General features: G+C 41.0%; 1 protein-coding gene across 6 annotated transcripts in view; it reads right to left on the bottom strand.

The window, feature by feature from the left end:
• Positions 1 to 998: 998 nt before the first annotated feature.
• Positions 999 to 14,500, bottom strand: part of LOC133389056 (guanylate cyclase 2G-like) — a 120,414-nt gene continuing 106,912 nt past the window's right edge. For all 6 annotated transcript variants that reach the window (XM_061635989.1, XM_061635992.1, XM_061635990.1 and 3 more), the window contains 4 exons: positions 7,095 to 7,193; positions 6,149 to 6,240; positions 4,198 to 4,305; positions 999 to 2,811 (listed from right to left, as the gene is read on the bottom strand). In XM_061635989.1, the coding sequence (XP_061491973.1) occupies positions 2,785 to 2,811; positions 4,198 to 4,305; positions 6,149 to 6,240; positions 7,095 to 7,193 (326 nt within the window). In that variant the 3' untranslated portion in view covers positions 999 to 2,784. The remainder of the gene's footprint in view (positions 2,812 to 4,197; positions 4,306 to 6,148; positions 6,241 to 7,094; positions 7,194 to 14,500) is intronic.

Below are 14,500 nucleotides of genomic sequence, written 5' to 3'. Positions count from 1 at the left end.
GAGCAATCAAACCTTCCACATAGCAAGAATTGGCTTGCTTCACTCTCATGGTTATGTGGTGCTGGTCTTTTTTTAAGGTACAGTGCAGAACAGTTTGATTGGCAGACAGTCCCCTAGAACATAGCTGCTTCTACCTATTGATGGTGTAGCAATTCTACCTGCTTCTACCTATTGATGGTGTATTAATGTGCAACGTTCCATACGGTGGCTTAGCCCGAGAGTGTGTTACCAAACAAGAATGATGGAGACTTTGCTAGAACAAGAGTTATGTAAATTAGGTCTCAGCATCTGTCTGCCAGGTGGAAGGAGCCCTGGGTATAACACACATCACCATCAACAGCTGAGTGCATGCTGGATGATTGTGTGTTCTGCTGCAGTAAGTAATTCAGAATCAAGAAACTCACTACGTTTGGCTGGACCTGCTTCATATGAGTAAGCAGAGCAGTCACACACAATATCAGTGTTTGTATTGCATACTGTTTAGGGGCAGGGAGCAGCGATGGAATGTATAATGTTTAGTTAAAGGTGCAGGTGTTGCTTTCCAAGCTATGACTTTATTCATAGGAGGCTAGAGTTTCTCAACATGTGAGAGCCACAACTCAATAATGTATTTGAATTAAAGTTGATGCTTGTGTTGTGACATAGCATCAGAGGCTTCCTTAATACCTGTTCTCACTGTGCAACCAGTATCCTTCAGACTATGGCTGATGAAGTAGAAAGGTGGCTAGATGTTGTTGGACTACAGCTCCCATAATTGCTGACCATCATCCATGTTGACCGGGGTTGATGGGAGTTGGAGTCCAGCAACATCTGGAGGACTATCCCAATATATCACACCATGGTCTCTTGATTGGACAGTATTGTTCATCAGACAAAACAACACACACGCACATTTGAGGACATAATAGAGGAAGTAATTCCGCAATTTAGTACAGATTCATCCTCTCTTTAGATCTTGGCTTTTGTACTTTAATTAATACACATACTTTAACCACAGTTTTCTAGAATAAGGAAAAATGGGGGGTGGAGTCAAACTCTGATATGCTGAAACTCTTTGATTGATCTGTTTTAACGAATTTTTAATGATTACTCAGTTGCATTAGGTAGATTTTTTGTCATATTTTGATATATCTAAGCCAAGTTCATGAAATGTCTGATAACTGTTGGAAACATAACGGTGAACTAGCTACAGCTTTGATCTGATTCAGAAGCAGTCATGTTCTTATGAACATTCTTCATGCAGGCTGAAATTTTAATATTGAGAGTGGGGAAGGGGGAATTCCAATTTCATTTCAAGTAAGTTTTCAACATTGCATTAATCTAATGAAACATAGCTCTTTTTTCCTAAAATCAAGATTTCAGCAATTCAGCAGTTCAACCCTGAAATTCTAAAAATGACATTTAGATTTTGAAATCTTTAAAACGGCATAATAGGTTCTGACTTTTTCTAGTTCACATCATATTGCATTCATTCTTCACATTTGAAATAGTTGTTCTACGTACACCAGATTGGCACTTAAATTGTTAATACATTTAAATCTAATTTAAAGGAATTTACTTCTAACTAACTCTTCTTAGTGCTCCAGCTGTGTCTCACAAGCCTATGCATATTTAGGTGAAAGTAAATATGTGTGCATAGGCTTGCAACCTTAGTTGTGCATTTCACTAGCCAGGACAATGATTTAAAAAAGCTAATATACCTCACACATGATTTAACCTGCTGCTCATGTTTACCAGTGTAAATAGCAAGCTATTCAACTATATAACTATGGCATCTTAAATGATCTTTAGGGCTGCACCCTATATTATATTTACATATATGCTTAGAAGATATAATATATGTGTGCAAGAAATATGGGTTTGCAAATATTATACTGGTTTATACGAGGAAATTGGGTGGAGAAAAGTCCTCCTAAATCTCCAGATGCACCTTTCCTCACTTTAAATTGAATTCTTGCATCTCCCTTTCAATCATCACAATTTTACATTCTAAAATTTAGATTTTGAACGTATACAAGTATGGAAAGAGCAGATTGTTGCAGTTTAATAAATAATAATGAAATGGGGGGGAACTCCTTGAGAGTTTGTTAATTAATGTCTCTTATGATTCTCACTGTGCATGTCAGGTGTCACTGTGGAACAAAAATCTTCTTTACAAACCACTTGTCTGCAGAACTGAAATGCATTTGTCAGTTCCCACACCCCAGCTGAAAGCTTAAAAGGTAATATATTATTTATCCCAACACCTCTGACATTGCCCTAGGTTGGTTTGGATTAAGACCATGCGGAAGGTTGACTATTGCCATAAAACAGTCCAGTTTCTCCACTGTTTAGAGATAATTTGTTTTGAGCCTAGGGATAAGTATTCTGATTGTTCTAGTTTAATGTTTCCAAAAAATGACAGTGCCACTGCAAATAATAATTGACACAACTATGTACTGCACAGGGCAAGAGTTTGAATGTGAAGATGGCCTCCATCATGATCACCGAATGTATGTTGATGTATCTGGACTCCAAAGCTATTATTGTTTCCACATGCGATGCTAAGCTAACTGCCATTTAGACAGTCATTGTGTAAGGATTTCTTCTTCAAAGGTGGTATAGCAAAAATATTTCAGTCTCTTGATGACTCATGATAGTAATTAGAGGATGTCATGTCAATTTTCTACTTTTGAAATAGTGTGACAAGCACATAGTGGTCAGTGGTAATATCATACTAATTATAATCCATATCCATTTTGTAAATTTCATGTTGCGTGCAAGGAACTCCACTTTACACCACATTCAGTAGCAGATGAAAGCTGTGCCTTCCTGAGCAGGAAAGAGACAATACAAATTAGTATCAACAGCTATCAATATGGAGTTCACAGCACATCATAAACATGAACTAAAGCAGTATCTTATGAAGTTCTGCAGGTCTTTGTGCAAGCAAGCCATGCAAGATTTGGAATGTCACAGACTGACTGACAGCCTATGTTCCATGTGTGCTGTATAAAACTACAGATGTCTTGTTCAAGTTTGAGGTGTCTAAAAAGGTTTCTTTGTTGGGCACTACAACACGACACAATTTCAGAAAAATCTGTAAGAGGAATAGATAACAGAGGGGAACAGGGAAATGACAAAAGTAACAAGCAGGTGAAAAAATGTTTGAAAAGTGCTCAACTCCATTCATTTTAATTAATTGTTTCCTAAGCTAGAAAAGATCTGGATGTTTGAATTCATAATATTTTAACCAAGCTCCTTATTTACATCTATACTTTATGTTAGATACACCTTTTAATTGCAGATAGGTTTTGTATGCCCATTCCAACCACAAAAATGTCTGGATAGAGATAAAAGAGAGTACAATTTCTGATGTAAAAAAAAATCACAATTATTTTAAATGTTATATTTCACTGAAAATTTACTCTAGGTACTAAAAAAATAGAACTACTCAACACATCCAGTAAGCATTTTGTTTATACTAGAAGAGCATCATAGGGCTTAAGATGGAGGTAGCCAATGTAGTGCCCTCCAGAAGTTGTTGGACCCCACCTCCCAGCATCCCTGATCATTAGCCGTGCTGGCTGAAGCTGATGGGAGCTGGAGTCTAACAACATCTGGAGTGCACCCTGTTGGCTACCCCTGGCTTAAGGGACTTGAATAATTTCACCATTGCTATCTCTAGAAAAGAAAAAAAAGTGAGGCGGGCAACAGGGGCTTACAAAGCACAAAACTTTTAAAAAGCCAAACCAAAAGATGTTTGAACTAAAGCAGCCTTTGTCAACTTGGTGCCCTCCAGAGTTTTTGGACTACAATTCACATCCGCCCCAACCAACATACCCATGCTAGCAGGGCTGATGGGAGTTGTAGTCCAAAACATTTGGAGAAGTCCATCTGGAGAAATGCTGATGCACACATTGCCAGCTGAAGATAATTATGAAGAGGAGTTGTTCTGACAAGAGGAGAAATTATGGAGGAGGCAAAAGATGTTCCCAGCGTTAAACCCTCTGAAGAATTATTAAAGCACTTGCAGTCTTTCATATTGCTCTATAGGCCACTATGGTACCCAGCAGAACAGTGGATATATTGCCTACCCCAAGTGCTGATCCTCCCCCATGCAGAGGCTGCACTTATTATATAGCTATCACCTTTTCTAATATCCTTAGAATATTGTTAGATGAATGTTCTTCAATGCAATGCTTAATACAGCCCTACCTCTTCATTTCCCTTTGGGCAGCTTTCCACATCACTGCTGAACTCTGGTAGAAGCATATTAAGCCCAGCCTTTCCTTTCAGCCAAAAAGTTCTTTGCTGTCCTTTGCCCTGGCAGCAAAGAGAAAGAAAATGAAACAAAGTTGCCTCAAAGAACAACAACATCAACAACACAGTCCTCTAAATAACTGTAAATGTCTTAGGGAGATATGGTACTTCAAAGAATGAAAAGAATTCTCTCCAAGGAAAAAGGTCATGGAGATGTAGAAAAAGAAAGAGAAGATGGATTCTTGGGATTTGCCATCCTTTCTTCCAAGGTCCAAATTAAGGAGAATGCTAGGTACTTAAGAGACTTGGCATAGAGGCTAAGTCATGACTCAGTTTTGTAAATCCTAATTTATGGTATATGTATAGAGGCAAATTTCAGTTGACTTTCGGAGAATGGGGGTGGGGGGCAGGGGACAAACTTTGGTTCTTGCTGTAAAGATTTATTCATAACTATGGGATTCAACAGGATTTTCTGGTTCTAGTTCACTGTGTGTGGATTAGGACCCCACCCACAAGCTAATTGCTGCTTATGGACATATCAAAACTAGAGCAATCTCACCCAACATACCTACCTCCCTCCCTCCCTCCCTCCCTCCCTCTATCTCTCTGACTTGGCAATTTTAAATGGTGCGTTGCTGGAGTCTTACCAGATCCTACACTTTGCAGTCAATAGCAGATGATGTGGTGGGGCGGCAGTGCTCATCTGACCTCCAGGCAACTGTGTCGCTGCTGCTTAAGAGGAAGGAGAGGTAGAGGGCCAAGGCTGCGGGAAGGTTGGAATGGTGCAAATGCACAGGAGTGCCAGATTGTTTCTGCTGATGTATTTGCACTGCCCCAACCTCACTGCCCCTTCCTCTCTCCTTCTCAGTAAGCAGCAGTGACTCAGCTATAGGAAGATCTGCTGAGTGCCACTGCCTTATCACACCATCCACCACTATCTGTAGTGTACTCAGCTGCTCTGTAAGCAGCGGGGGGATATATATATATATATATATATATATATATAAAGGGTGGAAAGGAGGATTTGGGTCCTGGCACAAAAGTTCTGGGACTTAGTTGGATCTCTTAGGCCATTCCATAACAATGTCCATGATCCAAATCATTCTTCAAGGCAGGTTTGCTTCTGGGAGTCACCAGATGACTCCAGTTGGCAGCCCTCTTTCAAGCTGCAGTACTGTATTCACTTACCTGGGAGAAAGTCCCATTAAACTTCATCGGATTCATTTATGAGTAGTCATGTAAGGGTTGTACTGTCAAGGACTTTTCTTAGGGATTCCCTTTTCTCTAATCAAACGTGTGTACTGAAAAGACTCTTAAACACTGTGGTGGGATAAATGTACCTATTTACTGGAAGGTGGGATGAAGTGTCATTATAGTTTAGGGATTGCACCAAATATGTTACTAGTCAAAGTACTTGATGAACCATCATCTAGTTCTGGTGCCAAGGTCATATGGCACTGAAAACCCTAAATGCACAACTTCATACAATTTAGGCTACTAGCAGATTTATCTGCAAGGTATTCCTTTCTGACTTGCTAAATCTGCATTTAACATCTTTTCTTTTAACACCTTTTTTGCCTTCACCTGCATGTGATTTAGCTTGCCTGCATGAGTCAATTGGAGTTATTTGCATTGGAAGTAACTTTCTCCAGTTTGCCTGCTCTTGTTTGTGGAGGACTGTTGTCTGAATTGGAATGTTTCAATTAATTTTATTTATTTATTTATTTATTTACTTATTTATCCTGCCCTTCATCCGAGTAGGAGTCCAGGGTAACAATATGTTAAGAATATGTTACTAGGTTAATATGTTAAGAAGCTGGCAGTCTTGCATTTGTGCAGGAGTTTGGACTTGATCATCATTGTGTCCTTCCAACACTATGACTCCTTGATTCCGTGAAAGCCATACCTTGATTTTTATAGTCCCTCTTTCTTGCAAATCATAACCTCCAATTGTTTGAAGAACATTTGCTGTGATCATAGAGACATGGATTTGGAGAGCTGCAAAAAGAGAGAAAGAGAAAAAAGAAAACAATTTACTATATCATATATAAATTGCCTATATTGGGAAGAAAAACTCTGAAAATATTTTAGTTAAAAGGAACATGGACCAGTCACTTGTTTTTCTGTTAAGTAACTCTTATACCATTAGGGTCCTGCTATAACGCAAGAAAAAGTAGGTGGGCATGAGGAAACTACAGCTGGTTTCAACTAAAGACTTCAGCAGTCTTTATAACTGAGAATTAATTGGAAGCTGGTTGATATGGGCCACCCACTATAGGACACAGGGGACATGTAGAATGAGGGCAGCAGCTCCTAGGCCAAATGCAGCTCCCAGTTACGGGTATCACGTTAGCAACTGCCAGTTCAGAAGCAAGAGTAGTGTATTGGAGGGATGACAGTTGTTGACATGGAACTTCCTGTCATTCCCACCAGCTTTTTACAGATGATTTTTTTCTCTTTGTAACACTCCTAAAAAAATAAGAACGCTACACAGTCTGAACTTAGTGTGATCAAAAGGTCCATATAGTCTGTTATCCTATTTCCAATAATGAGCAATCAGCTGCCTCTGGGAAGCCCACAAGGAGGACATGATGGCAATATTACTTCTCCTATTGCTTCCCAGCACCTGGCCTGAGGACCTCCCATCAGTTGTGCACAGTGCTGACAGTGCTTCTCCACATCCTTCACTAGTGCACACTGCTGAACATTCTTCTTCAGCTCCTCTGTGCCATATTAATTTGCACTGTAAAAGCATGTTCTGCATTGGCTTTTGAAGCACAATGTGTTCAAATGACTTTTACAGTTTACACCAACCCTTTCTGTTACGTTTATAACAAACACATGCAACATACGTAAGCTGGTACTTTCCATCCTTGACGCTGTATTCACTGTGTCTCCAAACAGGCAGTAACGAGGTCTTGTGATGCCCACCACCCCTGCAACAACAGGTCCTATAATAACAAGAACCAAAGAAGACATCAGCCACATATAAAAGAAAGGGCAGCATTCCCATATGCAGCGCTTCATGCTGAGCAAATGAACATTTGGATTTTCTAGCAATGTGATCTTGGAGCTAGAATGGGCTATGTCTGCATATGTTTTTGTTTCCTGTCCCTGTAAACCCTCCTGCTACTGAGCCCCTGATACCATAGTTGTGAAGTCTTCTTTCCCAGGAAGCCATTGCCCAATTTACAGAAAGGTAAATTTGCAGCAGGATTAAATGAATTTGATTTATCTGAAATTATTTTCAAAACCAAGGTCACACCACATTTACCTATGTGCCTTTTCTGCTTCTCCTAGATAAGTCTGGGGTTTGGAAAAGTAATGAAGTAGAGTGGAGTCTGTTTTACTTCAAATCAATGGCGGCTGGTGGCTGTATTTATTTATTTATTTTATTTATTTATTAAATTTATATACCGCCCGACTAGCAATAGCTCTCTGGGCGGTGAACATAAAATAGCATAAAAATACAATGAATAACAAAATAATACTAAATAATACAATCAACAATCCAATACAATAAACATTTTTAAAAGTAAATCAGTGTAACTTAAAATGCTTCAGAGAATAGGAAGGTTTTGACCTGGTGCCGGAAGGAGAGCAGAGTCGGTGCCAGGAGTACTTCCTCGGGGAGACTGTTCCATAGTTTGGGGGCTACCACTGAGAAGGCCCTAGATCTTGTCATCACCCTCCAGGCCTCCCTGTGAGTTGGAACCCGGAGGAGGGCCTTCGTAGCAGAACATAGTGCACGGGCCGGTTCATATTGGAAGAGGCGTTCCGCAAGATATCGTGGTCCCACACCATATAAGGCTTTATAGGTTAATACCAACACTTTGAATCTAGCCCGGAAACATATTGGCAACCAGTGCAAGCGGGCCAGAACAGGTGTTATATGCTCGGACCGCTTGGTCCTTGTCAGCAATCTGGCCGCCGCATTTCGCACTAGTTGTAGCTTCCGAACTGTCTTCAAAGGTAGCCCTACATAAAGCGCATTACAGTAATCCAAATGTGAGGTTACCAGAGCATGTACCACTGATGTAAGGTCCTCTTTACTCAAATAGGGACGTAGCTGGGCTACCAACCGAAGTTGGTAAAACGCATTCCTAACCACCAAGGCTACTTGAGCCTCAAGTGAGAGGGAAGAGTCTAAAAAGACTCCCAGACTACAAACCCGTTCCTTTAGGGGGAGTGTAACCCCGTCCAGGACAGGTTATATATCCACCATCCGATCAGAGAACCCGTCCACCAACAGCATCTCAGTCTTGTCTGGATTGAGCTTCAGTTTGTTAACTCTCATCCAGTCCATTGTCGCGGCCAGGCAACAGTTCAGCAAATCGACAGCCTCACCTGAAGAAGATGAAAAGGAGAAGTAGAGCTGCATGTCATCAGCATACTGATGACAACGCACTCCAAAACTCCTGATGACCTCTCCCAACGGCTTCATGTAGATATTAAAAAGCAGGGGGGACAAAACTGACCCCTGCGGGACCCCATATTGGAGAGCCCGCGGTGTCGAGCAATGTTCCCCAAGCACTACCTTCTGGAGACGACCCGCCAAGTAGGAGCAGAACCACTGCCAAGCAGTACCTCCAACTCCCAACTCTGCGAGCTTCTCCAGAAGGATACCATGGTCGATGGTATCAAAAGCCGCTGAGAGATCAAGGAGAATCAACAGAGTTACACTCCCTCTGTCTCTTTCCCGACATAGGTCATCGCACAGGGTGACCAAGGCTGTCTCGGTGCCAAAACCGGGCCTAAAACCCGATTGAAATGGATCTAGATAATCAGTTTCATCCAATAGCGCCTGGAGCTGGCCAGCAACCACTCGTTCCAAGACCTTGCCCAGGAATGGAACATTCGCCACTGGCCTGTAGCTGTTAAAATTGTCTGGGTCCAAGGAAGGCTTTTTCAGGAGTGGTCTCACCACTGCCTCTTTCAGACAGCCCGGGACCACTCCCTCTCGTAAAGAGGCATTTATCACTTCCTTGGCCCAGCTACCTGTTCCATTCCTGCTAGTTTTTATCAGCCAGGAGGGGCAAGGATCCAGTACCGAAGTGGTTGCACGTACCTGTCCAAGCACCTTGTCCACGTCCTCGAGTTGAACCAACTGAAGCTCATCCAACAAAACAGGACAAGACTGTGCTCCAGACATCTCACTAGGATCTACTGCTATAACTTGAGAGTCTAGGTCCTGGCGGATACATGGGATCTTATTCTGGAAGTGATTGGCAAACTGATTACAGCGGGCCTCCGATGATTCCACCGTGTCCGGAGGGTTTGAATGGAGAAGCCCCCGGACAACTCGAAAGAGCTCCGCTGGGCGGCAAAGAGATGATTTAATAGTGGCAGCAAAATGATGTTTTTTAGCTGCCTTCACCGCTCCTACATAGAGCTTAGTCGAAGCACTAACCAGCGCATAATTGTATCCGTCGGGAGTTCATTTCCGCTCAAGCCGCCTCCTATCTTGCTTCATCGCTCTCAGCTCCAGAGTATACCATGGAGCTGTATGAGCTCTACACAGGAGAGGGCGTGCAGGAGCGATCGTGTTTACAGCCCGGGTCATTTCCGTATTCCACAGAGCGACCAGGGCTTCAGCAGGAGCGCCAGTCCTATCAGCCGGAAAATCCCCCAGAGCCCTTTGAAAACCTTCAGGATCCATTAGTCTCCGGGGGCGGACCATTTTAATAGGTCCCCCACCCTTGCAGAGGGAAGAGGTTACTGAAAGTCTAACTTCAGCAAGCAGTGGTCTGTCCATGACAAAGGGAGTGTTGTAAAACTCCCCACATCCAGATCACTTTCCCCATGCTCAGTAGCAAAAACAAGGTCTAGAGCGTGCCCCAATACATGTGTTGGACCACTAACATATTGAGACAGCCGCAAGGCTGTCATGGAAGCCATGAAGTCCTGAGCCGTGCCGGACAAAGTGGTCTCGGCATGAAAGTTGAAATCCCCCAGTACTATTAGTCTGGGGGACCTCAACAATATATCCGAGACCACTTCCGCCAGCTCAGTTAGGGAAGCCATTGGGCAGCAAGGTGGGCAGTACACCAAAAGGATTCCCAGCCTGTCCCTCTGGCCCAACACAAGGTGCAAACACTCCAGGCCAGTAACTGAATGAACATGGTGCTTGGTGAGTGAGATGGAACTCTTATAGGCAACAGCAACCCCACCTCCCTGACCCTCAGATCTACCATGATGCTGAACCAAGTACCCCAGTGGGCAGAGCTGAGAGAGACCAACTCCTCCCTGCTCACCCACCCAGGTCTTGGTTATACAGCTGCACGGATCGGCTGCCTCATCCACAATCCACTCCGGGAAGCACTCTGGTCAGCTTCTCGAAAGTTCAGACCAAAACCTGGAGTGGATTCCACTGTCCCACTGCAATGAAGTCACCAGCCACCACTGAACTGATAACATCAGATATGGTCAAGCAATATCCCTTGTGGCTGTTTTTTCCCATTTCAGTGAATGTACACGAATGAAAACATGATGTAGACTTCAATCACCATAAAAATACACTTGTGAACTAACTCTTAAAATGATGTTGAAAGAATTGTGCTCCTGATGCCAGGTCCCTTCAAATTAATGACGGCTCAGAACAGATCTGGCTATCTTTCATCATCACATGACATGGAACAATTGGCCACATTTTATTATACTAAATCTTAAAATCTTGGGAGCCCACATCTGGCAAGGCAAAGGGTGCTTCCAGATGATCTGTTTATTGAGCATCCATTCTGATTTGTTTGCAAGGGCATTAGATAATGTTGGCTATTTAATGAGCATTTATTCTGATTTGTTTGCAGAGAGGTTAGATGGCACTGCATCAAAATAAGTGTTATCTCACCCTTTGTAGCACATTTTCTCATCACTTTTCTTATAACAAAAAGTTCAATATTCTGGGAAGTGTTGTGGATTTTGGTCTAACTAAAAGTCCATGTAGTCCAGAATCTTGTTTTCCAACCAGATGTCTCTGAGATGTCCCACAAGCAGATTAACATTATCTTGTAGCTCTTTTATCTGATACCTTTGGCGTATTTGCTACACAAAGTAAATGAATTTTCTTCGAATACTGTTTTTAATACACTTATCTTTGGTTTGGTCTCAACCCTCTTTTCTGAAATATACTATGTGTGTATAGTTCGAGTTCCTGGTGAGTGCTGTTGCCACAATGCAAAAAGAGAGAGATAAAGTTGCATAACGAATCACCCACACAGGGCTATGCAAGTTAAGAGGCATTATTGCTTTAACTTGGTTTTAGAGCAAATGGCTGTAACAGAAACTATCTCAGCATCTTCCAATTTTTGTGGTTCATCTATATTTGAAGTAAGACAAATTTGATATTTCAGCCTCAAAGATATATACTTCTGTTGGCAATATTATTTAATAAGAGAATTAATCTCTTAAAGTATTTTTATTTTATTTTATTTACCTGCCCAGAGTCCTTGGAATATGCAGGACACAAACTGAAATAGATAAATAGATTTATATACTAGAATATGAGTTATATGACTAGGCAGTCTTTTCATTAAAATATTTCATTTGCATGATAGCATTTGACCCTGTAATTTCACTGCATCACTCATCTGCATTCATATTTTGATATACTGCTTCCTAAGCCCTTCCGTGCAGCTACAACAAGTCTTAAGATGAGCCCACCAATTATAGTACACTAATTAAGATGGCCTGAACAATCAAAAAGCTGTCTTCTGGCTTAGATCACATTTTATTTTTCTCTTTACAAAGCCTGGCTCTCATAGTACTGTGACTTCAAATATATTCACTAATGGGCAGAAATCCCTTGCGTTTTAAGAACATAGAGCCAACAGATATTTCTATCAAACTTGAAAAAGAAGGGAAATTGTGCGAGGTATAGTGAATGCACCAGGGGAGCAGGAGACCTGACCTCCTCTCTGAGATACACACCATTTGGGTTGGTCTTTTACAGTCCAATCCACTTCCTGTGTAGCTTGGAAGAATTTGGTAGCATGTGCCTCTGAGCATATGGTGAGTAGTGGCAACACCTGCAATCAGGACTGCATCACCAAAGATGGAGAATTACAGTTTTTGTATGTCTGTTGGTGTTCTTACTTTGCTTCTTTCCTGTGTTACTACTGTTTCTACAGAGAATCTAACCTAGAAAATTCTAGTTCTGTCATTATTCATCCTAAGAAATCTGTGTCAAACTTATTTTTATTAATTTGAAAGCCTTTTTATTGGTCAGTGTCCTATTGTGGTAAAGACAGCCTTTTGTGTTTCCATCTGGAGGTTATATTCTATTTCTATTTTGGGTGCTTTAACAGTTGAATCTGAAACTGCAGTTTGATGTAAAGTTAGACTGATTACAATATGTTGCTACTTAAGCAATGAATTTAGGTATTAGAAAAAACAAACTTGGTCTGCCCAAGATGCATGTGTTCAGCCTGCTACGGTTAAACCATTCCACTTAAGGAAGGGTGGGCATGGTTAATTAAAAACATAGATCACACCTAGAAATTTGCTAGAATATATTTCACCTCCCACTGTTTTATCTTGTGCAAACTGAGACATTCCTCATGTCCACTGGAGACTTTTCTGCAGAATAGTAAGTGCCATTATTCCACAATTGTTTTTGGAGGGTTTTTTTAGTTTAAATTATGCAAAGTGTTGCAATACTTCACATATTCAAAGAAACAGAAGCAAAAGAAAATAATTTACTATAGGAAATGTCACTAAAATTGCAAAATAAATCAAATATATTTATAGTTACTATCTGGGTGGGTTGGCAGTGGACAGAGGGAAAGCCCCTTTCCTTTCTGAAAGGAAACATTGTTAACAGTATCATTATTTGGGGGGATTCCCCCAGCTTTTTATTCTACAGCAGACATGTGTAGTCTGCCATCCAAATTTAAACCAAACCTGTCCCCAGCCCCATCCACACCAGACATTTATTCCACTTCAAACAGTCATGGCTTCCCCCGAAGAATCCTCTGAAGTGTAGTTTATGAAGGGTGCTGAGAGTTGTTAGGAGATGTCCTATTCCCCTCACAGAGCTACAATCCCCAGAAGAGGGTCTGACTGTTAAACCACTCTGGCCACTGGAGCTCTGTCAGGGAAATAGGGGTCTCCTAACAACTCTTAGCATCCTTCACAAACTACATTTCCCAGGATTCTTTGGGGGAAGCCATGACTGTTTAAAGTGGAATAAATGTCTAGTGTGGATGTGGTCCCCTCAGAGCTTGGAAGATTACTTTTAAAAAGTAATAAATTACAGTTACAATTACTTGGCCAAAAAAGTAGTAATTACAGTTACAATTGCAATTGCTCTGAAAGTAACTGATTACTTTACTTTTTCTCAAAAGTAATCACTACAATTACATTTCAGTTACTTTTTTAAAAAAATGCCTACAAGGTGCTGGCCTTGGCTGCTTCACATCTAAGTAGCCTAAAACAATATTAAAACTAAACACACACACACAGGGGGTAGTAGAAGGGTTCGAATCCCCACATAGCCATGAAGCTCACTGGGTGACCTTGGGCCAGTCACTGCCTCCCATGAAAACCCTATACATAGGGTCACCATAAGTCGGAATCAACTTGAAGGCAGTACATTTATTTTTTTTATTTTGAAGAAGATGATTATGATAATGCAGCATTTCAAATTAATTCTGTATGACAAGCATTCCATGCCAAGCTTGGAAAACCAAGGAGGAGGTATAAAATGCAGGCAAAAATACTTTTGACAAAATGCCATTTATCCTTTATATCTATATCTATAATTAACAATACAGCTGAATGATGTATGTAAAGTATTTTTTCTCTTTCCCTTTTTTATTAGTATTTTAGTACTACTGCTAAAGTTCTGATGAAAGAATAAAGCATTCATTAGCCACATTCAAATGGTTAGAACACATCACATAAATTCCACTGAAGTTGGAGTTTTTGCCATAGAAAAGGCAAAAAATACATACCCTATGATAGCCCAATAGACAATCAGAACTAATATAAAACCCTATTGCTTCTCATTTGCTAACGTTGCAAGATGTAAGGTAACTCTAGATCATGTGAGTTCAGGTGATGCATGTTATGTAAATTTGTATAGATATTAGCAGAGATTGTCAACAGTCTGAGATGTGTGTGTGCCAATGTGTGCGTTTACCTAAGTGCCAGGCTTTTACCCTGCACTGAGATCAATGAGACTTAAGACTTAGTAAAATAAGAAAAGCTATTTTATTTATAGAAATACATAGTAGATAGGAAAGGCATACCTAGCTCTAAC

The sequence above is a fragment of the Rhineura floridana genome, chromosome 7 (genome assembly GCF_030035675.1).
Source record: "Rhineura floridana isolate rRhiFlo1 chromosome 7, rRhiFlo1.hap2, whole genome shotgun sequence".
In the NCBI taxonomy this organism is placed as follows: Eukaryota; Metazoa; Chordata; class Lepidosauria; order Squamata; family Rhineuridae; genus Rhineura; species Rhineura floridana.
This window is presented reverse-complemented; position numbering and strand designations above follow the sequence as displayed.